Source organism: Vanellus vanellus, assembly GCF_965231255.1.
Source record: "Vanellus vanellus genome assembly, contig: HAP1_SCAFFOLD_71, whole genome shotgun sequence".
NCBI lineage: Eukaryota > Metazoa > Chordata > Aves > Charadriiformes > Charadriidae > Vanellus > Vanellus vanellus.
In genome coordinates, this window is record NW_028126759.1 from 855,202 (window position 1) to 881,821 (window position 26,620).

General features: G+C 54.3%; 1 protein-coding gene across 1 annotated transcript in view; it reads right to left on the reverse strand.

Moving 5' to 3' along the window:
* Window positions 1-26,620, reverse strand: part of LOC309685780 (electroneutral sodium bicarbonate exchanger 1-like) — a gene marked incomplete at both ends in the record, with an annotated part of 45,300 nt that overhangs the window by 10,330 nt on the left and 8,350 nt on the right. Inside the window, 7 exons of the mRNA XM_082501499.1 lie at window positions 118-275; window positions 407-516; window positions 663-851; window positions 1,800-1,960; window positions 2,151-2,286; window positions 2,690-2,833; window positions 3,517-3,598. Of these exons, the coding sequence (XP_082357625.1) occupies window positions 118-275; window positions 407-516; window positions 663-851; window positions 1,800-1,960; window positions 2,151-2,286; window positions 2,690-2,833; window positions 3,517-3,598 (980 nt within the window). The remainder of the gene's footprint in view (window positions 1-117; window positions 276-406; window positions 517-662; window positions 852-1,799; window positions 1,961-2,150; window positions 2,287-2,689; window positions 2,834-3,516; window positions 3,599-26,620) is intronic.

Here is a 26,620-nt window from a genome sequence, read left to right on the forward strand (position 1 = left end):
AAACGTGCTTGCTCCCACTGGCTGTGTTCCCCTGGGACGCCCAACTGATGCATGAATTTGGTGTTTTGTTGTGGTGTTTTTTTTTTTAAATAAAAACTTTGCGCTTCTCATTCAGACCTCGTTGGGATGGGAACTTCTGTCATGCCTGAGAGAAGGACAGCTGGGCTCAGGCGGACAAATGCCACGATGGGCTGGCGAAGGAAATCCAGCTCTCCTACGAGCACGTTGCACGCTTCAGCCCCGGTGGGAATTTTCTTCATGAAGCGCAGCTCCGCCTGGGCATGACAAAGGATTTTCAGGCCATTACCCCAAAAGTAAAGCCCACCGCACTCTGCAGAACACTCTGCAGCCAAGTTTGCAAGAGCAAATCTGGCCTAAAAGCGTAAGAAAGCTACGAGTGTCTCACCTTGCTTAGATCCATCGCATGGCTGTCATGGTTCACCCCATTTTTAGCTTCTGCAGTGGTGGGAGATGGATGAGGAGTGAGTGTTTGGGTTGGGAGGAGAAAGAAAGACACTGAGAAAGACAGGCAAGGAGCAATCGGGACACTTCTCCTTTGCCAGGAGAAGTCTAATGGGGCCAAAGCCCTGCAGAAACCTTCACCTGGTGCCAAAGCCTGGCAGAAACCCTCACCGGGTACCAAACCCTGCAGGAACCCTCACCTGGCTTGCCGAGGGGATGCACGTCTAACTGCTTCTTGCTCATGTCAGCAAACGAGCAGACGATGGGGAGAAGGTTGTTTCTTTTCTTCTCATTCTGATGGTGATGCTTCTTCAAAAGCACTTCTCGAACTTTTGCCTGCGTGCGCTCATCAAACTCCGTGGACTGCTCTTGCTGGCCCAGGATCATATCTGGAGATGGCAACGGGAAACGAAGCCATCAGAGCAGAAAGTCCCCAAGCCCCGACCCCTCAAGCCCCCGGCGAAGGCTGCGACATGCAGGATACCCTAACGCGGGCTCAGCCTTGCTTAGCAAGACGTTTTAATGCAGTTCAGCCTTTGCAGCCAAAGGAAGAATTCTCTTTTGCTAAAAGCCATCATCAAAGTGCTTATTCATCACTCCGCTCAGATAATTATTCCCCATCCTAGATAATGTGATTTTTTTGCCCGATCTGGCGTTTCTAGACAGACTTTCTAGACTCGACACATGTCAACAAATTATAAGCAATCTCTAGCACAGACTTTCCCAGAGTTTCCTTTGCCCATCGACTGCAATTTGCCAAGCCCAGGGAGAAACGTGCTAAGAACGGCTCCGACTTCTCCAGCTCTTGCAAGGGCTGAATGGAGACCTGCCAGTCAAAGATAATTTCTCCAAAGCCGCTTTTTCAATTAACTTCAATTATCTTCCCCACAGAAATATGCTGCTTGGTCACCTGCCAGATAAACTCTGCCTTTAAAGCTCTTAAATCCTGGATGTTAAGGCAATAGGAAAAAAAAAAACCAAGAACGGGAAGAAACAGCTTGTAGTAAGTAGCTTATTTAAGGAGGTTCAGCTCTTACACAGACTCCATGTTCCTGAGAGCAGCCTGCCAAGCCCTGACACTCCTTTCTGGCCGGAGAATATTCTCTAATCGCCTCTCTGACCCCACAAATTGCTTTCAAAAGGCTCCCATACTGGGAGAAAAAGCTGATGTAACTGTTGTACACCCAGTCTACATCCAAAAAGCAACCCACGATTTAAAAACACAGTGGAGGTTCTGGAAAAGGACGTGCCATTGGGGCAGGGTTTGATACGGGAGTGAAGGGCACCACGGCAAACTGAGCTCGGCCGTTCCCAGCGGGTCGCAGTGCGCTCAGTACCTGCGATCTCTTCGATGCTGTTGGCACAAACATCCAGCAGCACCATCCCGTTCATGATGCAGCTCCGCAGCTCGAAGAGGCTGTGCAAGGACAGCGTGGCCACGTAGGGCTTGCTCCAGCGCTCGCCACCATCTTCCACGTCCTCCTCAAACTTCAGCCACCTGCGGACATTGGGCACGATCAGCCCCGTTGCAAGAAAACAGCCTCAGCTCTGCAACCCCTTCGGTGCAGCTACGGGGCGGCAAGAGGAGAAGGCTCCGCGCATTGGCACCTGCAGCTGCAAAGCTTCACGTCCCAGAGAGCGGAAGGCAGAGCCCACGGCCGCCACCGCAGCCGGCGGCAGGGATTTACCTTGCCGTTTCCTTCCACTCGGCATCTTCACCCGCCTTCAGGAAGATCTCATCCAGCTCAGTGAACAAGTGGTGGGGAACATGCTGCTCGTCCTCCTCGGTGCTGAGGATGAACTGCACCCGCTGGGATGGGGTGTCTGGGGGCAGAAGATAAATCCCGTTACCACACCTGCATTCGACCCGTCACGCTCATACGCAAAGTGGCCATTGATCAGCACCAGTTCAGCCCTAAATATTGGGCTGGCCCCTCTCCCCCGGGTCTGGCCGGGCTTGCACAGAGCCACGGAGAAGGAGAAGCATCTATTGCACCTCTGCATAAGGACGGGCCACTTTCCTTCCCCACGTTTCCATTTTTAATGGCAGGATCCCTCTAAGGAAGACCAGCCTCAATCCATTATGCCTTCAACTGCCTCCCAAATAATGCCACTTTCCCTCAGAAGAACAGCAAACCACACAAATCAGCCACACAGACCTGCTTGCAGAGGATCCCGGCACCCACACAGCCCCGAGAAGGCTCGTGAACGCTGCGGCGGGACTTACAGTGGTAGCCCTGCTCCATTGGGGCACAGTCCTTCTCCCGTTCCTTCTTCCGATGCTTCTGGCGGTGGGGTCGGTGGTGCCGGTGGCACCGGTGGCTTTGCCTCACCAGCGGCATCCGCACGCCCACGGACAGGGTGCGGTGGCCTGCGAAAAAAGCAGTGTTCGCATCACTCTCGATATTGTGGAGACGGTTGACACCGCTGCCACGATTAAACCAGCGCATCCATCCCAGGAGGAAACACCAACTTCTCTTCATTTTAGTTTCACTGCATCCCTGAATGTCAGAGACATCCTTTTTTCCAAGCCTGTTTAACTTTGCAACAATAGAACAACAACAAGCGATGGCTCTGGGTCACCTAAAAGTGCCCTGAAAATATCAACCCTTGTCTAAAATTCCAGCTTTGGCTGGACAACACTCAGACCTGCTCATTAAGCAGCCACAGAAGGTAATTATTTTTAAAATCTTTGTATGGCACAAGGCAACAAGAGGAGATCCAATCAGTCCTGTGATAATGAAGTCTGGAACAAAAAAAAAAAGAAAATCACAGCCCTGTGTCTGCAGCCATCAACTTATTCTCCTGACCTCTCCAAGCCAAGAGCAGCCTCTGAGAAAACAAGCTGGGAACTACCAAGCTCTGTGGCCAACGCTCACACCGCAGATGCCATGGGGGCTTTTTCCCCTCTGTCTAAAAGCCATAATATTAAAACAATGTGAAAATAACTGTGCTTGTTTATTTGCAGGTGATGCATACGCTGAGCACAGGACGCGGCAGGGACTTTGCGCGACGGGAAAACGCGTGGGGCTGGTGGCACCTCTCCCGACTCACCTTCCAGCTCCTCCTTCTCATAGTGAATAGTGACAGCGGTGCTCGTTCTTCCCTGGTCAATCACCGCCTCCTCGTCGTGTCTCTGTTTAGTGAGGAGAAGAAGATACAAGTTGGGGCCGGGTGAGGAGAGCTCCCTTACGTCCTCCCAGTCATCACCCATCCCTGCGGCCACGCGAGCCCAAGAGCATCACACCTCTGTGTGTCTCCTCCTCCAGGCACAGCCCTAAAAACACGGACTTGGAGGTTTTTATTCCCATACCCAAATAAAACCACCTGTAATGTCACCTGTATTGTATATACCGTGAGTCTGGAAGGATTTACTAAAAGGGGAGACAGTTGAGTGTTTCAAACCAAAACCAAACCTCCTGCTTCGTTCTTGTGGTTCCTTTCGAAAAATTAAAATTAAAAAAGGGATTTCCAAACTGGGGTGGAGTGGGGTGGGGGAACCCAACTCCACACTTTTGAGCACAGCCAGTTTCATTCTCCAAAAGTGATACCTGCAGGACTCACTAGATGGCACTTGGCCACAGGACATGGCCACCATCAACCTCCAAAGGCCCTCAAGAACCTGCAAGGGTGAAGCTTCGACTTCAGCCCAACCAGGCTCGGGCTTCTCTTGCTGCAAGCCCGCTTGCCACACAAAACTGCGTTTTTCTCCTCAAAAGAAAAGCCAAAGGCTAACAGCTAATGCCCTCCTTGGCTGAAATACCACTGCCAGTGCTGCACGAAGAGCATCTGTGCCTTAAAAGCCAAAGGAGAACTACAGGCGTTCTCTTCTCCCCTTGCCCCTGGGCTGGGGAAGGGCATCACCGGGATCACCACGCTCAAAGAAATAAAAACCCAACCACGTCTCACACTCAAGTCGCAACTGCAACTTTGAAAGGGCCTCCAGGAAACCCTTCTCTTTAGAGAAGAGCAAAACACCAGAAATCTGCTTTTATCCCCCAAATCCCTGCTTCGACTGAATGGCATCACCTGCCGCCGCGCAGCAGCGACGCTCGGGAAGCTCACACCTCCCGCTCACCAGTTAATTTAATGAGCAAAAGGAACAAACGTTCCCATCTGGGAATGAGTTTTTTCTGGCCCCCGAGTACTAATTTCAAAGCCGACTTGCTGCGACCTCCCCGCCACCTCCCGGCACTCGCCCGCGTCACCCGGCAGCCGGATTATGACGCGCCTGTGGCTTTCCCGTCCTCTCTCCACGCCGATCTCCACCACCCTCCGTCCCTTCTTAGCAATGCGTCTACTCCCCTCCAGATTTACCGGAAAAAAAACTCAAAAACCCAAACCCCATCCTCAGAAAAGGCACGGGACAAAAGGGGCTTAATCAAATCGCTTTAAATGGCAATTTTAGTAAAATCATTACTTAAGTAAAACACCAATTTGAATTAAATCACAATTTAAGTAAAATCGCCACCGAAATAAAACCCCAATTTGAATTAAATCACTGTTTAAATTAAATCGCAACTTAGATACAATCACAATTGAAATAAAATCGCAATTTAAATACAATAGCGAGCTTGAGTGTGTTACAGGGGTGTCAGAGTGGGAATAAAGGGAGCGATTTGGGCATCACAGCTCCCCAAATCCCCCCCGAGCAACATGGGGAAAGTCTGCTTCTCTCTCAGAAACCATTTTGGCTCCGTGCTCCCACCCACGATGCTAAACCTGCCCCCGGCAGGGCACAAAGCATCGTCCCCCCGCATCCTTCCCTGCTCTGGCAACATGCCAGTGGGATTTTGGGAAGTCTCCCCCCCTTTTGGGGGGATGCGCAGCCCCTTGGCACAGCCCTCCCACCTGTAACTCTTCCAGAAGTGTCATTTTGGGACCCTCCTCCTGCTTCATCCTCAAGTCGGTCACCGGTTTTGGGGGATAACTGAGCCTCCAGATCAATCAGAGGACCAAACCCTCCGACTGCAGCCCAGTGACTCCCAGTCTGAACCATCTCCAGCACATAAACAGCGACTGTTGCTGGGATCGGAATGTTCAGGGTGACCCCGGCAGTTATTTAAAGCCATACACCCCAATACTGATCCCGCTTGGAAAACTTAGCGGATGGGGAGAAACCTGCTCTGTTTTGAGGAAAAACTATCCAGAATAGAGAAAAGGGGTGGAAACGCTGCATCTCGGCAGGGCAAAAGGTTACACAGTGTTTGGGTGTATTTGAAAGCCCAAAGTGCCAAAAGACCACGTGAGGCACAAACCCTTGGGGAAATGCCCGTTATGGGGCAGCCCTGATTTTCATCAACATTTCCTGCATCAAATCAGGGTGTTTCAGGGAGGTCTCCCTTCGGCACAGCCTCTGTCCCTTCGCGGCTTCCATAAACCCTCGTTAGCCAGACCAAGTCCTACGCCGTACGGAAATGGCCAGAGAAGCCCCATGTTTTACTCTCCTCGCTTCCGCCAGCTATCTCCAGCCCTACTTTATGTTCCGAGCGGAGCTAATCCCTCATTTCCAGCCTACAGATTCATTTGCTGTCATGAACTTCCTCCCCGGCACTGCTCAGCACAAAGGTTGACAGCCCCGGCTCGCCCTGAAAGGTGACATGGGATGTAAAATAACACAGCGAAGGAGGGTGACAACGAGGGCTAATCCGTTAAAACCCCATTGGGATCCAAGCTCAGATCTCTGCTGCTTTTTTATTATTTAGTATTAAAGCTTCAGGCGCAAATACAGGAGAAAGAAGCCAAGCGGGTCCGTGGCAAGATGCTCCGAGCATCCCATCGCCCTTCCCCAGTTGTTGCAGCATCCCCGAAATCGTGGCAAACCTCGCACAGAGATGCCACCGAAGGAATCGGTGCCACTCAAAACCCTCTTTTTCCTGATTAAGCCACTCAAATGGACTCAGAAAGGTTATTTCATTGAGGAAATTGCTGGAGGATTTAAGAATTTAATAAGTCTATGGGATCTGTGGATGCGTGGGCTTGGGATGGGACGGAGCAGGACGGAGAGATGCCTCCAGAAAGTGAATTATCCCATCCCAGGATGGGTACCAGCACTCACAGACGCTTCACCTTCCCCCTTTGTCCTTCGCCGCCGCTGCCAGGCGCTTGGAAAACATCAAATCATCGAAACTGGGCTGGGAAAGGGGATGGCGAGCTCACTTTTGAGTTTCGGAGCAGAGGGTGTTGTTCCATCTCAAGAAAACTTCTCCAAATTATTATTTTGCTGCAGGGTTTTTTTTGTCCCAGCAGGAGGGAGAGGGACTTTTGACTGTCCTGCCTCAGTTTACCTGTCTCAGTGCAACTCTTCCGGTTAGAAAGAAAAATCTTTCCCTGGGGAAGCTTCGGTGTAATTGAGGATGAGGAAAAGTACAAAGCAGAGGTTCAGGTCTGGCTTTGAGTCCTCCCAGTGCCAGGGGAGGCCAAAAGCATCGCACGAGCAGGCAAACTTCCCACCTCGGCCCCCTCGTCCCGTCACACGCAAGCTGGACTGGCCACCAGCAGCAGGAGGGAGGACTAATGTAATTAATCTCACGCAAAGTGTAATTAATAACACTGATCCCAGTGTTATAAGGGGATGAGGGGCCAAACTGGGGGAGCTGCTCTGGTGGCGGAGCAGGAGACCCCCCTCCTCACCCCTCTCCATCTCCATCCTACCCAGACGAAGCCACCGGCCCTGTGGCTCCCTCCTTTGCTATCGTGGGGGTCAGCACCATCCCCTGCAGGGACCCCTCCAGCTCCTGAGCCAGGATTTGGGCTGTGACGGGGACTGGACCCGGGAGAGGACACATCTCCAGAGCCCCAAAGTGGGGCTGTGAGGGGGGGACACACGCAGGTCACAGCTGAGCATCACCAGGACGTGACCATCATCCCTTGCTGGCGGAGACGCAAATTCCTCTCAGTCTTTCACCCGAAAGACTACACGTCACTAAAGAAAGACCGAAAATCTACATGTCACTATCACCTAAGGGGGAAACACTATTAAATACAATACCTTATTCTCTGCTGTTCTTATCTTCTGGGTCTTTCTGGAGCGGGGGCGACCTCGTGGTGGTGGACCCTCCGCAGAGCTCAGGTGCTGCCGGAGGCGAGAGATGGTGGGTGGGTTTTCCCAGTGGAGGAAAGGGACCTGATTGCCGGGCTGAACCGGCAGTTGCCCAGTTGCCAACTAGAGGCGGTCACCCTCTGGGCTTCTGCCGGCTTCGCCGCCCTTTAAAAACGCCTCCGGGGCCTTCTGAACCTCCCGCGGGTGATGGTATTTCACGTGCACTTTCCTTCCATTGACCGTCCCAAACACCCTGGAAGGGAGAAAACAAACGGGGATTTTTAACTCCTTTTTTTAAAAAAAAATAAATCCTTAGATGACACTTCATTATTTCTACTTTTGTGAGTTTCTTGTGTGTTTTGCTGCGTGGTGCCACAGAGTCTCTGCCAGTACCCCCGGCTTGGTGGGACCTTGGTGGTTAAACACAGCAGATTGTTGGGGATTAAAATAAGAGAAATAACAGCGAGACGGCTTAAAATCAGGTTGCACTGAAACTCGAGTGGCTCTGCGTGGCACAAGTGATGTCGCTTGGCACGAGCAACTGCAGCGCAGGAGCCCTCGGGCCGCAAATTGCAAAAAGGAACTTCAGTGGAACCTTTTTCTCAGACAGAAAAAGGAGACACGCTGAGATTCTCGCCCGAGGAGATGAACCGCCCCAGGCCTGTAATGGGAGGAAAGGGCCTTCAAAGGGAGAGAGAGACCCTTGTGGCTGCAGTCTCGGAGGAGCCCCGAGTGCGGAGGAGATGGGAGGAGGATGGAAATGCCGAGTCTCCATCGGTTTGAGCCCAAAGCAGCGGGTTTCGAGAAGAAAAAACGAGCGGGTCACCTTCCACACTGCCCGCAGGGAAACCCAGCCACATCGCCTGCGCCCCCAGCCCCGCATGGAGCGTCCCCAGAATGGCGGGAGGGACTGCCTGTGCCACGGGGCGTCTTTTCGCTGCTCTTCTGCTTCTTGGTGAGCTTTTCATTGGGCCCGAGCCGGCGCCTCTTCTTCGGGCTGCAACCAGCCTGTAAAGCAGACAGCCTGTGCTCATTTCTCCTTCTCCTCAGCAAGGGGGACAGCTCCCATCCTTCATCTGCTAGCCGAGAAGCTGCTGAGGGAGGGGACGGAGTGAGCGGCCGGCAGCCCCTGGCACAGCCCCGGCTCAGGGCTGCCGTGGGGTGTGGGCTGTTTGCATGGTGCTCGGTGCCGGGGCCACTCACCTCTCTGCTCCTGCGCGTGGGCTCTTGCATCCGTTATCCCTTGATTCGGCTTCTTCCAGTCCCTCTGCAGGACCCCGGGAGCTGGGTGAGACGGGAGCAGCTCCCAGCCCCGCGCCGCAGCCCCCCACCCCACCCCACGCTGCGGCACAGTGCGGTGCAGCAGTCGCCTACCTGGAGCCGCTTGGTCCGTAGCACAGAAGAGACCGCGCTGAGCCCCATCAAAAGCATCACGAGCGGAGCGAGGTGAGCTGCGGGGGGGACGTTGGAGTCCCTCCTGGCACCAGCTGCGGTGCAGCCACGCAACCCTTTGGTGACCCCATGGGAAACGTTAAAGAAATAAAATGTTGGTCTCTATCCCTGGTGCTGTGGTTCCTCCTGCCATCCCGCGGCTGGGGCTGTGCCCCCCTCAGTGCCCGACCCAGTGGGACAGGCTGGCACTGCTGGCACCCGCCAACCTGGGAGGGTGGTGGTGTCGGGGGAGCTGGGTGGGCTGGAGAAAGGGAGGAAGCACCTCTTGAAACCAGCTGGGCCCTCCCCAGCCACAAAACCCTCCCCAGAGGCACCAGAGGGGACCCCCAGATCCTTGAAGGGCTGCCCCAGACTCCCTCTGGCCTGCAAGAGTCCCCCCCAGGACCCCTTACAGACACCCCAGTGGCATCCCAAATCTGGGTTCTTTACCTGCTGGGCAAGCCAGTAACACACTGTGCGTGGGGGTGTCCCTCGTCATGGCAGCCCCCAGCAGCCCTACCCCGCCACCCGGCCACCCCAAGGGACACCCAAGCCCCATCTTGGTCCTCTCCCCGTTGGGTGACGCCCTTCCACCCACCCCGGAGGTGCACTCCTCTCCTGCGGGGGGGACGCCCAGCGCTCGCCTGGCTAGAGAAGCACCGGGGGGGGGTTGGTTAGGGGGCATCTGAGCTTCCCCATTACACGGGCCTAATTACTGTGCTGTTAATAACCATTAATAACCACTTTGGCTCTGCTAACCAACTGCGGCGAGGCCCCCACCCCGCTTTAGCACAGGCTTCCTGATGCCAACACCTCCCACAGCCACTGGGTAAAGCGACACCTGGCAAAAAACCACCACCCCCCAAAAAAACCCCCACACCACATCCCCCACTCCCCACCCACCCCTTCTCCCCCCATCACAGCCATGGGGCAAACTCCCACCATCACCACCCCCCAATCTCAGCTCGGCCGTGACCCCCCCCGAGACACTGGAAAGAGAGCAACGGAGAGCGAGCTCAGGCTCGTGTGAGCTGCAGAGATTTCTCTTTGGGTTTTGATGTTGTCGTTGGGTGGGATTTGGTTGTTTTTTTCACAGAACACTTTGCAGTAGAGGACAAAAACGTGGTGTCGCAGCCCCCGGGGCCGGCGCTGGCACCGCCACCTCCCACCACGCCCCCCCCTCCCCCGGCTCCTGTCCCTCCTCCTGCCCGGCGGCTGTTCCCACTTTCCTTCCTTGGTTTGTTTGGTTTTTCCTTTCTACCATTCTTTTTTAATATGTGGGGGTTTTCTTCTTTCTCCCTTTTGTTTTTTGCTTCCCCCTCCTTTATTCTCTTTTTCCCCTTTTTTTCTTTTTCCCTTTTTTTTTGCTTTTTCCCCCTTTTTTCTGTTTCCCCTTTTCCCCATATTTTTTTTCTCCTTTTTTTTCACTTCTTTTCCCCCTTTTCTCTTTTCCCCTTTTTCCTTTTTCCCTTTTTTTTCTTTTCCCCCCTTTTTCTGTTTCCCGTTCCCCCCGTTTTACTTTTTCTCTTTTTTTACTGTTTTCCTCTTTTTCCCCTTTGTTTTTTCCCTTTTTTTTTGCCTTTTCCCCCTTTTTTCTCTGTTTCCCCCTTTTCCCCCGTTTTCACTTTTCTCTTTTTTTACTTTTCTCCCCTTTTTTCTTTTCCCCCCCTTTTTTTTTCCACTTTTTTTTTCCCTTTCCCCCCCTCCCTTTTTTTTTTTTATTTCTTCTCTTTTTAAACAAGCTCTCTCCCGAAGGAGCGGCCCCTGGCTCTCCGCTGGCAGAAGGAGTCTACGGAAGAGCTCTGGCACTGACACGGGCAGGAACACCCACTCCCACATCGCAACACAGCAGTTAGTTTGGCAACACCCCCACCCCCTGTCACAAGTGAGACCTGCACAGACAAAAGGCTCCTGAGTGAGGGCACTGGGGCAGCCCCACCTTAGAAGCAGCAGAGGAGCAGAGCCGTCCGGAGCCATCAAGAGCACAGGAAGGGCTATTCAGGGCCTCATTGTCTGCGCCGAGTGACCGTCTGCTGAGAACCGCTCTGGCGGCTCAGAGCTCAGCCCCAGCAGCAGTCTGGAGCCAACGGGGAAAAGTACACTGGGAGGAAGACTGGCAGCCTTCCTCCACAACGCCCCGGAGAGAATGACCACAGTGATGCCTATTCCCATCGTTTTGTCCAACTCGGTTCTTTTTTTATTAGAAAATTAATAAAAAAACCCTCCAACTCGCAGGTTTCCAAGGCACACAAAATCTCTAAAAGGGAGACACAAGCGTGAGGTGCTGAGGTACCCAAACCTGCCCCTGTTAGTCCAACTAAAGGGAGAGCGTCGGGAGGCGAGGGAGGAGGAAGGGGGAGGCTGTGGGATGGAGAGAGCCCTCCCCGTACCCCTCGGCTGTGCATCCTCGCAGCGCCGCGGGGAATGGGGGGCTGTGTGTTTGGGGGGGTCTTTGGTTTGCTCCCCTGACCTGCTGGGGGGGGGGGGGGGGGATGTCTGGCGGCGGGGTTACAGTCATCGGGCGGTGCTGGGCGGCACGGCGGGAGCCTCCCTTGCTGTGCTGCGAGGCCGGGGCTCCCGGAGCGTGTTTCTGCTCCTGCTGCTTCACCTGCTGGAGCATTTCCCTCATCTGGCGCTGTGCAGTTATGGAAGATGCACCCAGGTGGGATGCGGGTGGCTTTGCCTGCACAGAGGAGTCCATTCACACCCTGGGCGCTGCTCTGCACGGCCTCCAGAACACACATTTTTAGCTCAATCGAGCCAATCTTCAATTTCAGCACTTGCACAGCTGGGGGGAAGCTACCAAAACACCTTCAGTGCCTCTTGGGGGCACAGAGACCACCCAAAAGAAGAGCAGCAGGTCGCTCGGGTGCTGCTGGGCTCAGCAAGCCCCACGCCTTTCCTCGGTGGATGAAAGCGGCCAGGGAATATCGGGTAACACCACGGCCAAACCGTACCTGACTGGCAAAGAAATGCCCAATGATTTTAACGATGACCTCCTCGTTCTCGTCTGGGGTTTGGTCTCGTGGCACAATGACTGCCGCGCTGGTTAAGTTTTGCAGTTCGTTTACCTGGAGCGAACCACAAGAGGGTGATGCCCTTCCACCCACCCCGGAGCTGCGCTCCTCTCCTGCGGGGGGGACGCCCAGCGCTCGCCTGGCTAGAGAAGCACCGGGGGGGGGGGGTGGTTAGGGGGCATCTGAGCTTCCGCATTACACGGGCGTAATTAGTGTGCCATTAACCACCATTAATAACCACTTTGGCTTTGCTAACCAACTGCCCCCACCCCGCTTTAGTGCGGGCTTCGTGATGCACACGCCTCCCTGTGTGGGAGCAGCCAGCCAAGCCGGTTTCGGAGCACCAGAGGTGAGAGGCAGGGAGCTGCCATCCCACTCAGCTCCATCCCCGCCGTGCCTTGGCTGTGCAGAGAGAACTTGGGGGGAGCTGCAAAACAGCTCAGCCCGGGCTTATCTCAAGATGGTGCAGAACAACCAAAACCAAATGGCCCTTAACAATCAAAATGCCCCGAGTCCCATCCCACCACTCTTCCCGTGACGTTGAGCGCCGGACATCACAAATTGGCAACAGAGACTTCACTATGGCACCACCAGAGGGAAATATCCCAGACAGTGTAATCCACTCGGGCATAATTCATAATCCTGCACCCTCACCGAGTCAGGAAATATAAACCGCAGGGTCTGGGGAGACAAATGGGGAATCCTCCAAGGATACAGCTGGCCCCTAGGAGATCTGTCCCCCCCATCCAGGACGCTGTACAGGGTAACTTCCCCGGGATGGAGCGACCTCACCTGAGAGAGAGAGGGTAAGTGACTAAGAAACATCCGTACGGTATAGGGCATGCGATTGAGTTTGTGACTGGTGCACTCTTCTAAGGCATTAATATCTAGCGCCCTCGTGGTTTGTGTTGCTACTTGTCGGGGGCATTTGTAGCTCGCAATAGTGGATCCCGCTAGTTGCTTCTAAACCGCAATAGTGTAATCGCCATCGCACACACAGAACTTGCAATAGTGACGTATTGGACCTGTGAGAGAAGTCCAAAGAAATTGTTAATTTGAACCTCTCAGTGAAGCCCTTTTTCCCGTTTTGTCACACACACAGAGCAGAGGTATTTCTAAGTTTATGCCATTAATGCGCAGAAATGGGCTGCTTGTCCCAAAACAGGAGTGCTCACACCTTAGTTCCAAAAATCTCCCCTTTCATTCATTGATTATTACATATTCGAACAATTAATACATATTCCCTGTCATTCCCTCTAATGACTGGTCGAGATTTCTTTGCTTCCCACGTAAAGGAGTGCGCAGACTCTGTCTTTTTTTTCCTTCTTTTGAGTAGGTGGTACCGTTTGGGGAGGTGGTCAATGAGTGGGTGGTCACCATCTCCCCCTGCCGGAACTCCCTTTTACCTGCTTTTCCTCTCATCTTGGCACTTCCGAGTGGTTTTCGGGGTTTGCTGACCAGGCCTACAGTTCATGGCTCTCTCGACAGGAACCCCCTGCTTCTCAACAGTGCTCCATCGCCTGCTGGGTAGTTCCTTAACTGAACCATAGATAAATCGTGTCCAGTAACTATTTCTCTATGTGAAGATGAGGTCAAGAAATAGCGTTGGGGCAGTAGAGAGGACTTGAGCAGCAGCAGGTTTCCTTTGTTGCTTCAATGACATTTAATTTTCCTAGTTGATGTCCGTTTTACTACAACAATTCCCCCCTTTGAGACTTATCCAAGTCTTTCTGTACTTGGATGAGCCTCATTTTCTATCCCGTATCACTAATACATAAGATTGAGATAATTGCTTGATAGCGAGACTCTTAAGACATTCGAACAAAACTCACTATGATGACAAAAACCTTTGCAGCCATCCGGTCAGGGAAAACTCCAATGTCATTCCCTGGACTAATCCAACTGCCATTGTCACTGCCGAAAGCCGCGTTATTTGTGCAATCAAACACCGATGGGCGCTACAGTGCAGCACGAAAGGCCAACGCCGACTCTGGCGGATAACCGAGAGGCTTCGCGGCCATCCAACGCCTTCACCCACCCCAATCCTGCTGCTGGCTCTGCCACGGTGGTGCCACAGTGCTTTCCAGTGGGAAAACCAACCAGGGAACAGCACCACGCGGCGCGGACCCAGGTTCTCCTTCACTTTGCACCACCAACCGTGTGGAACGGGTTTTGACGGCTTCAGTTATTTACAGCACAAACCCAGCAAGAGCAGCCCCAGGACTGGAACGTTCAACAACCCAATGTAATAAATTAAGGACAACAACACATAACCCCCCCCACTTACTCCTATAACAAGATAAACATCCTGACTCGTACCAGAACAACAAACCTCACTCCTATCAGAAGAACACTAAAGCCTAAAACTAAGACCTAAAGGATGGCTAGCTAAGACCTAAAACCTACATGGGACTATTACCTAAGGGGGAAACACTATTAAATATGATAACTCTTTCTCTGCCATTCTCATCTTGTGGGTCTTTCGTGAGTGGGGGCGACCTCGTGGTGGTGGACCCTCCGCAGAGCTCAGGTGCTGCCGGAGGCGAGAGATGGTGGGTGGGTTTTCCCAGAGCATGAAAGGGACCTGGTTGCCGGGCTGAACCGGCAGTTGCCCAGTTGCCAACTAGAGGCGGTCACCCTCTGGGCTTCTGCCGGCTTCGCCGCCCTTTAAAGACTCCTCTGGGGCCTTCCGATCCTCCTGCAGGCGATGGTATTTCACGTGCGCATTCCTCCCGTTGACTGTCCCAAACACCCTGGAAGGGAGAAAACAAACAGGGATTTTGAATTCCTTTTTTTTTTTTTTTAAAAAAAAATAATCATTAGATGACATTTCATTATTTCTACTTTTGTGAGCTTCTGGTCTGTTTTGCTGCGTGGTGCCATACAGCTTGTGCCAGTACCCCCGGGTGGGTGGGACCTCGGTGGTTAAACACGGCAGATCATTAGGGATTAAAATAAGAGAAGTAACGGCGAGACGGCTTAAAATCGGGTCAGACTGAAACTCAAGTGGCTCTGCGTGGCACAAGCGACTGTAGCGCGGGAGCCCTCGGGCCGCAAACCGCAAGAAGGAACTTCAGTGGAACCTTTTTCTCAGCCAAAAAAAAACGAGAAACGCTGGGATTCTCGCCCGAGGAGATGAACCGCCCCAGGCCTGTAATGGGAGGAAAGGGCCTTCAAAGGGAGAGAGAGAGAGAGAGACCCTTGTGGCTGCAGTCAGCGGGAGACGGAGGAGCCCCGAGTGCGGAGGAGATGGGAAGAGGATGGAAATGCCGAGTCTCCATCGGTTTGAGCCCAAAGCAGCGGGTTTTGAGAAGAAAAAACGAGCGGCTCACCTTCCACACCACACTGCCCGCAGGGAAACCCAGCTGCATCGCCTGCGCCTCCAGCCCCGCACGGAGCGTCCCCGGAATGGCGGGAGGGACTGCCTGTGCCACGGGGCGTCTTTTCGCTGCTCTTCTGCTTCTTGGTGAGCTTTTCATTGGGCCCGAGCCGGCGCCTCTTCTTCGGGCTGCAACCAGCCTGTAAAGCAGACAGCCTGTGCTCATTTCTCCTTCTCCTCAGCAAGGGGGACAGCTAAAGCGAAAAACTGGCTGGAAACATCCCCAAATGGCCCAGGCAGTGAGGGGTCTATTTGTGTGCCGGGTGGAACGTGTTCTATCAGCCCCAGCCTGCCCCGGTGAGCTCCTCCGAACGCTAAAACAGCCCAAACAATGCTGAAACTCGGCGGGGAGGATGGGGTGCGAAGACAGATGGTGAAAGAAAAACCGTATTATTTCTACCGTCCTCAGCGGAACAGCACTTTCCTCCACAAAAGTCTGTAAAATGGGTTTAAAACGTAGAATTACTGAGCACTGAAGGGACATGGTTACCCGGTGTCTACCACCAAAAAAAAACCTAAATAATATGTGTTTCTGTGAGCCAAAGTCCCATTTCCTGGCAAGGAAGGTTTTGGCAACACCCGCGCAGAGGTGGGTCACCAACAGTTCCTTTGACGGAGCACTGGGACGTTACGAAACATCCCCAAAAATCATCATCAGCAGGTTTAACACGAAGTGGATCGTTTCCCAGAGCCTGGGACGAAGGGTTCATGGAGGAGCGGCATCTCGCACCCACCCCCGGCAGTTTTCCTACCTTCTCTTCGGCCTCCTCCACCTCATCCGTGCCTCGCTGCAGCCTTTTGGCTGTCCATCCTGGTCGGGTGGCGCCAAACCTGACGTGTTTTTTCCAGGTGTAGTAATATTCCACACACTGGGCCACGGTCTTCGTCTGAATCTGTCGGGAGAAAACCAGAAGCGATCGATGAGGGAAATACCACAGGAAAACAATGAAGGCACAGACCCAGGACGGATCTATCCAGCACTGTTTGTCCTCCCCTGTGTCTGCGGTTCCCACAGCGCAACGCACGGGTGAGATCAGGCTGAACACGAGCCCCCTTCTTCTGAAAGGGCCGTAAAGAAGCCTTGGGAGGGCAGAACTGTACGTTTCGTGCCGATGGTCAGCGGAACGTGTCAGTATTCTTCTAGTATTTCCTGTATTTTGTACTGGAGAGATTAAATATTCGCTTGATATTCGGGCAAATTCGGTAGACATTAGAGCCAATTATGTCTTGTACCGGTATCTTTTTGGAATGAAGCGGCATCCCAAGGACAGGATTACAATGCACCATTCAAAAGACGACTTTTCTGGGTTAAAACTCCCCTCCACGCTACCAACCCGTGACCCGCCTCGGTCTAACGGCTTTACCTTCTTCTGGATCAGGTGGAAATTCTTCTTATGCACATAAAAAGCCTCTTTAAACAACTGCTCCTCCAGGGGCGTCCAAGTGTCTGAGCCTGGGAAGAAACAGCCACGTGCAAACGATTAGACCCCTTGCAACCTCACGGAAACGCGCACGATGTATTTGTCACGCGTCCACATGTCTCCTCCTTCGCAAAGCAATTAGCCAACACCGCAGGCAGTTTGTTAGCACGAGCAGTTATGGCTGCCAGCAGAGCAAGCCCTGCACGCAGTAAAGCCGGGGCACGAGGGAAAGGAGGAGCGTTGGGCGGCGTGGGGTGTCACCGCAAGGGACAGCAGCAGGCTAGAACACAGGGACGAGGCATTCCCCGTGCCAAAAGGTCCCCAGAACAGATTAAAAAGACTACTTCCCTGCCCCAAAGAACACGAGCCACTGCTCGCACGTTTCTAAAAATCACTTCTTTCAATCAGAACAAAGGGAACGGCAGTACCCGCTCGCATTCCCGGAGAAGCAACAAGCTCTGCTTCCAGTTTACCTGCGTAATGATAATCAGCCAGGGGATGGGATTCAGGTCGCTGGGGTGCCCCAGACTGCAACATCTCCAGACCCTCCTGCGGGAGTTCAGAGAACAAGACTTAGATTCCCCCTCAGCAGGGGCCAAAAGATCAACTCTTCAGCCCACTGTGGGAAGATGGTACTCAGTCGACGCTCAGCAACAGCGTGTCGGGGTCACCTCCGCCCACGGCAGTTGATGAGAATATTTCCTAGTCCAGTAGGAATTCGAAAAGAGCTGCTTCTTACCAGAGCTTCATGCAGGCGGTGCAAGGCGTGCTCCAGGTTGGCTCTTCCCCCCGGCATGACATTGGAGCAGGCGAAGTTGAGCAGATTTGTCACTAGAAATGCAACAAAAACCAACAGAAAGTCAGTTTTCGTCAAGAAAGGAGAAAAAGTGCGATACAAGGCAGAGGGCAAACAGAGCAGACAGACTGGAGACCCAGAAAAGGCACCGAAAAAAAGGCAGGTTATCCAGTATCGCTCTCTCTCCCTTCAGAGCAGCTTTGGGACCGGTAGCTCCAGAGACAGATCTCCCCTCTCCCGAGGTCGCTGCAGCTGACGTGGGACAGCTACAAACGCCCCTGACCGTCTCTCCCAGAGGACGCGACTCAGAGCACCACCGGTTGTTATCTGTTCACTGTCCCACCAGATCTGAGCCACCCTCGGGTGCTACCAGCCACGAATGCTGTCAAGGAAAAGAGGGAGAGGGTCCCAACGGACAAACAGCTGCTGTGAAAACGTGCAGTTTTCGACCCTTAGTATCTCGGGGGGGACCTGGGAAGAAAAGCGTTAAGAGAAACCTCTGTCCTGTGTTTCCGGGTTCGTTGCGATGTCTCCCCAGGGCTTCCACACTAGCGATGCTCCCTCCTCCTCCTCCTCCAACCGGGATCTGTCCTGGAGGTCTGGGATCTCGGCCTGAAATTCACTGCCGACGTTGACGTGTCTGAAATTGTTAAGGCAGAGGAGGTGAGGAAGGAGAGCTGGGAACAGCACGCTAGCACGCACCCGCTTCGAAGGAGGGGACGTGTCAGGTACGGCAGTTATTTCCCAGCACAGCGTCACCAACTGCCCTCTAACAACTCCCACAGCCCCTTCTCGCCACCAACAGCATTACCGTTCCACCACGTGAGCCCTTTTGCGCCCCATCGGGCAAGAAAATTGCCACTTCCTTCCTCAAACGCTGAGCAAACTGGCGAGGTTCACTCTGAGACCGACAGCCAGCAGCAGAAGAGCTGCGACGGTGGGCCAAGACCACCGTTGGAATGTTGTGTAGAAGGCGGGAGGCCGGCAACCGGCATCATGAGGTCAGCCTGAGTGGCAAGCCCAGCCTGGGCTAGCACTGGCCATTTCTGGCAAGCACGGGGGTATACTCCAGCCAAAATAACCCCTCTGTTACCCTCTGCAGCGCTGCGGGGCAGTGGGAGAACTGGCCAAGCCATGGGGAGCAGGTCAACAGCAACAGCAAGGACTGGCAGAGCCCCGGTGCCGAACCAACCGTGCACCCGCTCCTCAGCCCCCTTTCCCCAGGGTTTGCGGTTATTCTGACCGCTGGGCCAGAGCTCACGGCCCAACGCTGATTTTAGGGTTATCCTTCTTCGGCTAAACCCAAAGTCCCCATCCATTCTGCCCAAAAGATGTATAGAAAAAACAGCACAAGTTAAAATTGTTGAGATCATCCTTTAGCCTTCCTCACCGCCCTCATCATCACACACCGCTCCCCATTCTCCCAGAATTTCCCTCCTTTCGGGGAAACTGCTTACTGGACACGGAAGCTGTGGAGATGGACCCTCTGGATCTCCTGGCACAGCTGCCCCTCACCCTGCTCAGAGTTGGCCCCACAGGGATCAAACCGTTCAGGGCTTTTTCCAAGCCAAAGCCAGGAGCGGAGCAAAACCCCCGTGGGTTGTTTCCATCCCCTCTGCCACAACAGCAATCCCAAAGGAGAAAGGCACCTCCTTTTTCACTTTTCCAGACTTTCATTAAAAGGAGGAACCTCTGAACAACGTAATTTAATTACCGTCAACGTTGGATCCGCGCTCACATTCCTGCGTAGAGCTCACTGCCTGTCTAGCTGGGAAATCTCTGCCGCTCATTTAGTGGCAAAAGGTGGAAACTGGAGAAAAATCTCCAGCGCGACATCAATCCCCGGCATTATCACGATACAGCCTAAAATCAGAAATGCGGTTAAGATCCCTTCTCCTGTGAGCGGCTATGTGAATTGTACCCGTTGACAGATGCATACAAATATTCATTTCAAAGTTACAGACATCACGTTTTAACCGCTACACCAAAAAAGAATGACCTGCATTAAAAACTCCAGGAGCGTTTTCTTTCCATAACACGCTGGAATTTCTGAAAAATCCATTTCCTGCACGGAAAAACACGTCGTTTGTGGATAACAAATGGCAAACTCAGCGTTTGGGGAAGGTGAGCTCCCAAGTGCTGCGGATCCATCTCTCCATCTGGAAGACAGCAAAGGCAGTCAAAGCTCCCCAGCACAGCATCCTTACTGCCTCCCCTTTCCTACAGCCCAGGAGATCCTCGGAGCCTTCCCACAGGGAAAGGGAGGAGCGGACTGATCACCAAGGCTGGCTGGACCAGGTCACCATTGTCACCACATTCGTTTCTTGCCAAAGAACGATGAAATTCGTCCACCTAACGATATAGCAGGTCCCTTCCCTGCCATGGTTCCAGCGCTGGAGGAAAGGTGCCTCTCCCGAGGCCGCATTGGGACGGCACTGCTGCACAGAAGGATAGAGATTTTTAAATCTCTTTATTTCTTCCAGGGAAAAACTTGCTTTCTCACTCAGTAAAGGACAAGCTCCCCAGGCCAGGCAGGAAGGCGGCACAGCCACAATTTACTTACCGAGAAACGTGCAGAGGGCTGTGTGGTCCCTGTGCCCAAGGAAAGCGGCCATTGCCAAAGCAGAGGGAAGGACGTGTCTCACCTTCAGCACAGAGAACCGATTCACAGACTCACTCTGAAAAAAAAAAAAAGCATTAACCACAAAATTAGCTAATGGCTTCCCAAACCTGAATTCAGGGCCTCCCTCCGTGATTATAAAGTAATAATGGTCTTAACAGGCAGGCAGCTCACCAGGAATGAGATGGAGAGTGACCCCCATATTCCCCTGGAAACCCTTCGATGAGGCAAATCCCTGAACGCCCTCCCAGATTGTCGGTTCTTTACCTCCACGAGGAACTCGTGGCCTTTTATTGTCATAGTGTGTGACCAGAACAAGCCCCGCCATTCCTTATTCCAGCCTTAACAGCCTTCAGCGTTTCACTCCGGTCACCTCCCTGTCCCACTTCCGTCCCTGCACAATTTTTAAGATGGCGACTGAGAAATTAGGTCTTGTGGTTCCCATTGAAACACCCATTAATTCATACAACCAAAAGCTAGGCAAATGAAAAGGCCGTGTTAAACCTCAGCCCCCAGGGAAAAGAAATGTGCCCGACGAGGTGCTAAAAGGCGCTCTGGCAAAACACCCCCCTCTCCAAACTGCAGTTTGCTCCAGGAAACTGACAAGTTTTCTTCCTCTGCGGCCTTAGCGAGGCTGTAGATTTTCCCACCCTGCAGGGAAAGAAACAATCCTCAAAAGCAGATGTTATTCTGCCTGCAAGGAAAGCTTTAAAATATTTTTCTTTTTTTAAAGGCAGAATGCCTAAACGGAACATCCGAGCTGGTTTCTCCATGAAAATAACACTTTGCACTTGCACAGCAAAGCAACGCTCATTAACCAATCTCTTAAATCTTCGCAGGCATTAAGAAACACTCCACGTAACACACATGCGTGCACCCTGTAAGCACATGTGCAAAGAGGAATCCCCGTTTACGCACCCCGGCTATATCAAACCGCACTATTTCCCTCACAAGCTGTGATGGAAATGGGCCACGCTCCCATTCCTTGGCTCCAGAGCTCCGGCGATGCCGGGATCATGCCGACCCTCAGCTGCTGCGGGCATCAGCTCTGCTAACACCCCGCTGACGGGTCAGTGACAGGAATCTGGGAGCAGGAAGGGGATTGTACCACACAGGCTCCCCAAAATCCCCCGCAGTTAAGAGGAATGCAAATCTCAGGCTCCCCTAAGCCAACACATTTCTCACCGTGACCGCCGCACTAACACCCAGAGCAGTTTTTAAGCAGCACGCACCAGGTTTAACCTCCGCGCCTGAGAAAGTCCCTGTCCTGAGGGCTGCCGGTCCCCTTGGCCCAATGCAGGAGGCAGCAGCAAACCCCTCCAGACAGGGCAAGAGGTGCTTCTAAGAGTGACATCCAGCTAATAACCAAAAAGCACTTAAACCAATCCCAAACTTTGGAGACATTTAGTCTCGGGCCAGCAGCAGCATGTTGCTCAGTAAGGCACACTTCCACGACTCCCCTCAATTAACCATCACCTCCAGAGCGCGACCTCTGAAGGTGAGAAGTTCCTTTAGGTTGACTCTTGACGTCCCTTTCCCTCCCACAGGCAACGAGACCCCAAGTATTTCCACTTGAGAGTGCGGTTCCCCTTCCACGGGCACCCAGCTCGCTCTGCAGTTTTGGATTATCACCGACCTCTGTGCCAGCTCCACCAAGAAGCCAGGTGAGAGGCTCCGAATCACGTTACTAAAGATCCCAAGGCTTGACCTTGTTCCATTTATTTCTAAACCTTTGGCCCTGGATCAATGAGTTCATTGTTTTCAGGGCGTTCCAGATGTAAGCGCTGAGTACTGTTATTGGTGAATCCAGAACTGTCAACAGTGATAAAAAACAGAGCGCAGGAAGACAGTAAGGCCTCCGAGTCCCAAACTCAAATAACAGATGGCTAAAAAGGAAGGAGGAGCACACAGACATACTCGAATCCTGCTGAAAATAGTCAGCCATGGCCAACAGGAGCCGAGGAGGCAGTGGCCGTGGACACCTGGCTCGGGGGAGCCGCGCAGCTCTGCACGTATTTCGAGAGCTTTTCAGAACAAGTAATAAAAGCTTGACAGCAGCAGGGAGTGCGGGAGTCGCGGCAGCAGTTGCATCGATAAGCAATCTGCGCAACAGTTCCTAAAACAGGGGCTGCCCACAATCAGAAGTTGACTCTTTGGTACAAACTCCCTCCACACCAGTCATCACACAGGGGAAAAAAAACAACCAAGCTATTGTAGGGCTCAGTATTACCCATTTCTCTGCAGCTGGACAGAAATACACACTTCTGCGGCTTTTCCCACACTGGAAAATTCAAAGCACCCAAACAGGGCGCGCTTTTAGAGACATCAGCAATTAAGTTCTCTGTCCCCTCCAGAAAAGCCTTTTCCTAAAGGCGTTCTCCTCCCAAGGGCAGACCCACAAAAAGAAGCCCTCTCTGCTTAATCCATTTCACAGAGAATTTGAAATGCAAACAAGAATTAAACAGGACGTCTTTTCCCCGCTTCAGGGAAAGCCACTAATATAGACCTTGGCAACATATTTAGCAAATCTATCATTGTAATGCCTTTGCATTGCCCATTTCCACCTGGAGAGCAGGCTGAAAGGACTCTTATAAAAAAACCCAAACCAACCACAAAACATATTCCTGTCTAGGGGGTAATTTTATGAAACGATTTGAACACCTTAACGATTTGAACATCTTTTTACAGGTACAAGGCAACAAGAAACATTCTCGAGGTGAAAAAAAAACAAACCACCTATTCACCTCTTTACCCCAAAGATCTTTTCACCACACGGATTCCACCACCAATACACAGCTGCTAAATATCCCCGGCTGCTGCCGATCCGTAAGAAACCCTTCAAAATACAAGAGAACGCTGAGCCCAGCGCGCTGACGGTGCTGCCAGGGCTGTGAGTCGGAGCCCCTGAGGACGGAGTCGCAGCCCCTGAGGTTGAAATCAGCCCCACACTTAGGCACAACCCGGGGTTTTAAGCCTCACTACAAACCAGCCCCCCGCTTTTCAAGAAAAACAGGGAGATTCACCTCAAAATAAACCACGTTCTCGACGCCAAAGGGGCGCTGGTCCATGGCCGCCGCCGCCCTTAGGGCCAGTTCCATGGGGCTTCGCTTGACCTGGAGCAGAACTCGCGGGCGTGAGGACAACGAGCCCCCTACACAAAATCTAAAAAAAAGGAAAAGTTCAATAAGATTTGCTGTTACTCACCCACCAAAGCCTAACCACTACAACTGGCCCTTTCACAACCATGCCTGATCGCAGAAGAAAACTGAAATATCCCAATTCCCGCTTCAAACACAAGGCGTGGAGCTGCCCACACCCCACGTGTGGGCTGGGAAGACAGGGGGCTCTTCTCAAAACCCGCAGGAAGAGAAAGGGCAGGAGTGTTTTCCCAGCCCTGGAAGAGCTGTGGGGAGAAGGTGGGAGGGAGGAAAAGGCTGCCCAGGAGTGGGGTAGGGGGAAGGAGAGGGCTCCATCCATGGGGGAAACGCCGTTCCTGGCCACACAGGCGGCTGTGGGACCACCCTGGGGATGGATTTGGGGGCTCTCCCTGAGGGAAACACTGCTCCCAGCCATGCAGGAGGCTGTGGGACCACCCTGGGGATAGGTTTGGGGATGAGGGGGGATCTATCCCTGAGGGAATCACTGCTCCCAGCCATGCAGGAGGCTGTAGGGCAATGACAGAGATGGATTTGGGGGCTCTCCCTGAGGGAAACCCCATTCCCGGACACACAGGAGGCTGTGGAGCCGCCCAGGGGACAGATTTGGGGGCTCTCCCTGAGGAGAGCCTGTGGGGAGGAGGGAGGCGGGGGCCGCCCCAGGGCCGGGGCCACTCCTGGAAGGGGAGGGGGGGATCTCCAGCCGCCCACGCGGGGCTGCCCGAAGCCTGAGGAGATGAAAAGAAGAGGAAAAAAGAGGAAAATTCCCTCACCGCCATCGCCTCTCACAGCCCCGGCCCTCCCCGCCGCGCCTCATGGCGGCTGTGTGCGGTGTCACCTGAGCGGGGGGCGGGGGCTGAGGCAGGAAAAGGCGAGAGGGGAAGGGAAGGGCCATTTTGAATGGGAGGAGAGGGGAAGGGGGGGCGAAAGATGGGGGGAGGGGGAGGAGAGAGGAAGAGAGGATGGTGGGGGGTGTGGGAGCGAGTGTGTGAGGGGAAGAGGTGTTGCGTGAGGGGGGAGCGAGGGGGGAATGGGTTTTCGGGAGAGGGAGGTTTGCAGGGCTGTGAGGTGCCTGTGAGAGAGGAGGCCCCGGAGGGAGGTGAGTGGAAAGGGCTGTGTGTGGAAAGAAAAGCTTTAAGGACAGGCTGGGCTGGGGAAAGGCGGTGGGCCCCGAGGGAGGGCTTGGGGACCGGGGCTAGAAGCGTGGGTTTGGGGCAAAACTCTGGGAAAGGAACTGCAGGACAGGGCCAATCTGAGTATACAGTTTTAGCGAAGCTTCAAGCAAAGGGTGACCAAAGGTGCCTCTTGTCCTTTTGTGGGCTGGTTTTGTCTAAGTTATTCATGCGAGTGGACTTTTGCCACACGGGATGGGAACGTTCGCTTCCCGGGATAGCTGATGCCCCTGGATAACCACTGCCCGCGAAGCACTGCGAAACCCCGTGTTCAAAAATGAGAACAAAGGCCGTGTTTTGCCTCTCGGAAGGATCTCTAAGCACCGTCTCCACGTTATTTTCAGTACCTTTCTGGTTGTTTTCTTTGCCCCCATCCCCGTGATGTCCGTCGGGGGGGCTGGCGGAGCTCTGCAGGCGGACGTCCGTCTCATTTTGGAGAAGGCTGGGCTGGTTTCGGGCGGTCCCGGCTGATTTTGGGGAGGGCAGGGATGGTTTCGAACTCGCAGTGCCCGGTGCGGGGCTGCGGTGGGGCCCGGCCCCCTCGTTCTCCTCGGCGCGGCCCCGCCCCTCTCGCCCGCTTTCGCCGCGGCGACGCTGGGGGGCGTGGCCCGGGTTTGCCCTTCGGCGCGTGCGCGGTTGGGCGGACGCGAAGGAGAACGTTTCCGGTGTGCGTCGGCGTTCGGTACCGGGAGAGACGGGGGGGACCGGGGCCGAGGAGAGCAGGAGCGGGAGAAGGAGAGCAGGAGCGGGAGAAGGAGAGTGGGCGGGCGGGGCGGCGGCGGCGGCGGCGGCGGCGGCAGCAGCAGGAGCGGTGGTGCGGAGGTGTCCAGGGCCAGTTCGGGGGATTGTGGGGTGTCGGGACCGGGCTGGGGGGCTCGGGGGCGGCCTGGGCCTTTTTGGGGGGGGCAGAGCCGAGTGGGGGGTCCCCGGGGGGAACAGGGCCGATTTAGCTCCCCCCCCCCCCGTCCTCCGCTGCCGCCCCCTCACCCCCCGCTCGCTCCCCGCAGGTGGCGGCAGCCCTGGCCGCAGCGCAGGGTGCCCTGGCCGGCCTGGGCGGGCGCTTGGCTCCGCTCTGGGCTCCGCTCTCAGCTCCCCCCGGCAGGTCAGCCCGGCCGTGCCCCCTTGGCCCGCCTCCAGCCCACGGCCGAGTCCCCCCAGGTACCCCCGAGATGGGTCGGGGGGTGTCAGCGCTGGGCCCCCTGAAGCGGGGGTGGGTGGTGGGCACGGGCATTGCTGGGAGCCCGTGGGCAGCCCTGGGACCCCCTTAAAGCCCACGGAGAGCCCCGGGGCCCCCTTGTCTCCCCCGGAGCCGACGGGGAGCCGTAGCTGTGGAGTCAGCTTAAGGAGTCTGCCCTAAGGACTGCTGCTTTTTGGAGCGTTGGGGGAGGGGGAGGGTTGCGGTGTGGGGAGTGGAGGTGTGTGGGAGGAGTCCCGTGTCTTGAGGGAGCTTTGGAGGTGTTGGGCAGATTTGGGGGAGTGGGGGAGGGGTCCCCTCCTTTGGAGCTCCCTGGTTCTTTTCTTCTAGACTGTGGGAGGCAGCGGGCGAAGGGGGAAGGCAATAGAGTGGGTTGCTGTACTTCAGTCCTTGGTTGAGAGTCAGCGACTCTGCTCCCTTGCTGCTCAGCAGACTATTAGCTCCGTGGGGCTGTTTCTCCAGGCAGGCTACGACTACAGAAACGGCCCCACTTCCTCGGAAGAGTTGTCAGCGGTGACATCTCCTGGGAACGTACTGCCTGACGTTGGATAGACCTGGCACCACGCAGCAGCTCAGAGCCCCGCAGCGTATGCTGCCGCTCCCAGTTGGCTCCATCAAATCCTCCGACCTGAGATTGCCAAAGGTACAGAGTTGAAACGGGCCCTTCCTCACCCACTGAGTCAGATGAACCTTTTTGCGCCCAAGTCGGCTGGGGACTGCTCCTGCCTCGCCGCCTTCAGGCGGAGCATGGCTGTGAGCAGGGGAGCTCAACACACAGTGCTTGCTGATTGCAGCCTGCTCCCTCGGGGGAGCACCCGCAGCCGTGGGATGGGAGGAGGAAGGACAGCACGAGGGCTAGAGACAAACATTTTATTTCTTTAACGTTTCACATAGGGGGTACCCCAGAGGGGTTCCTGGCCCCACACCCCA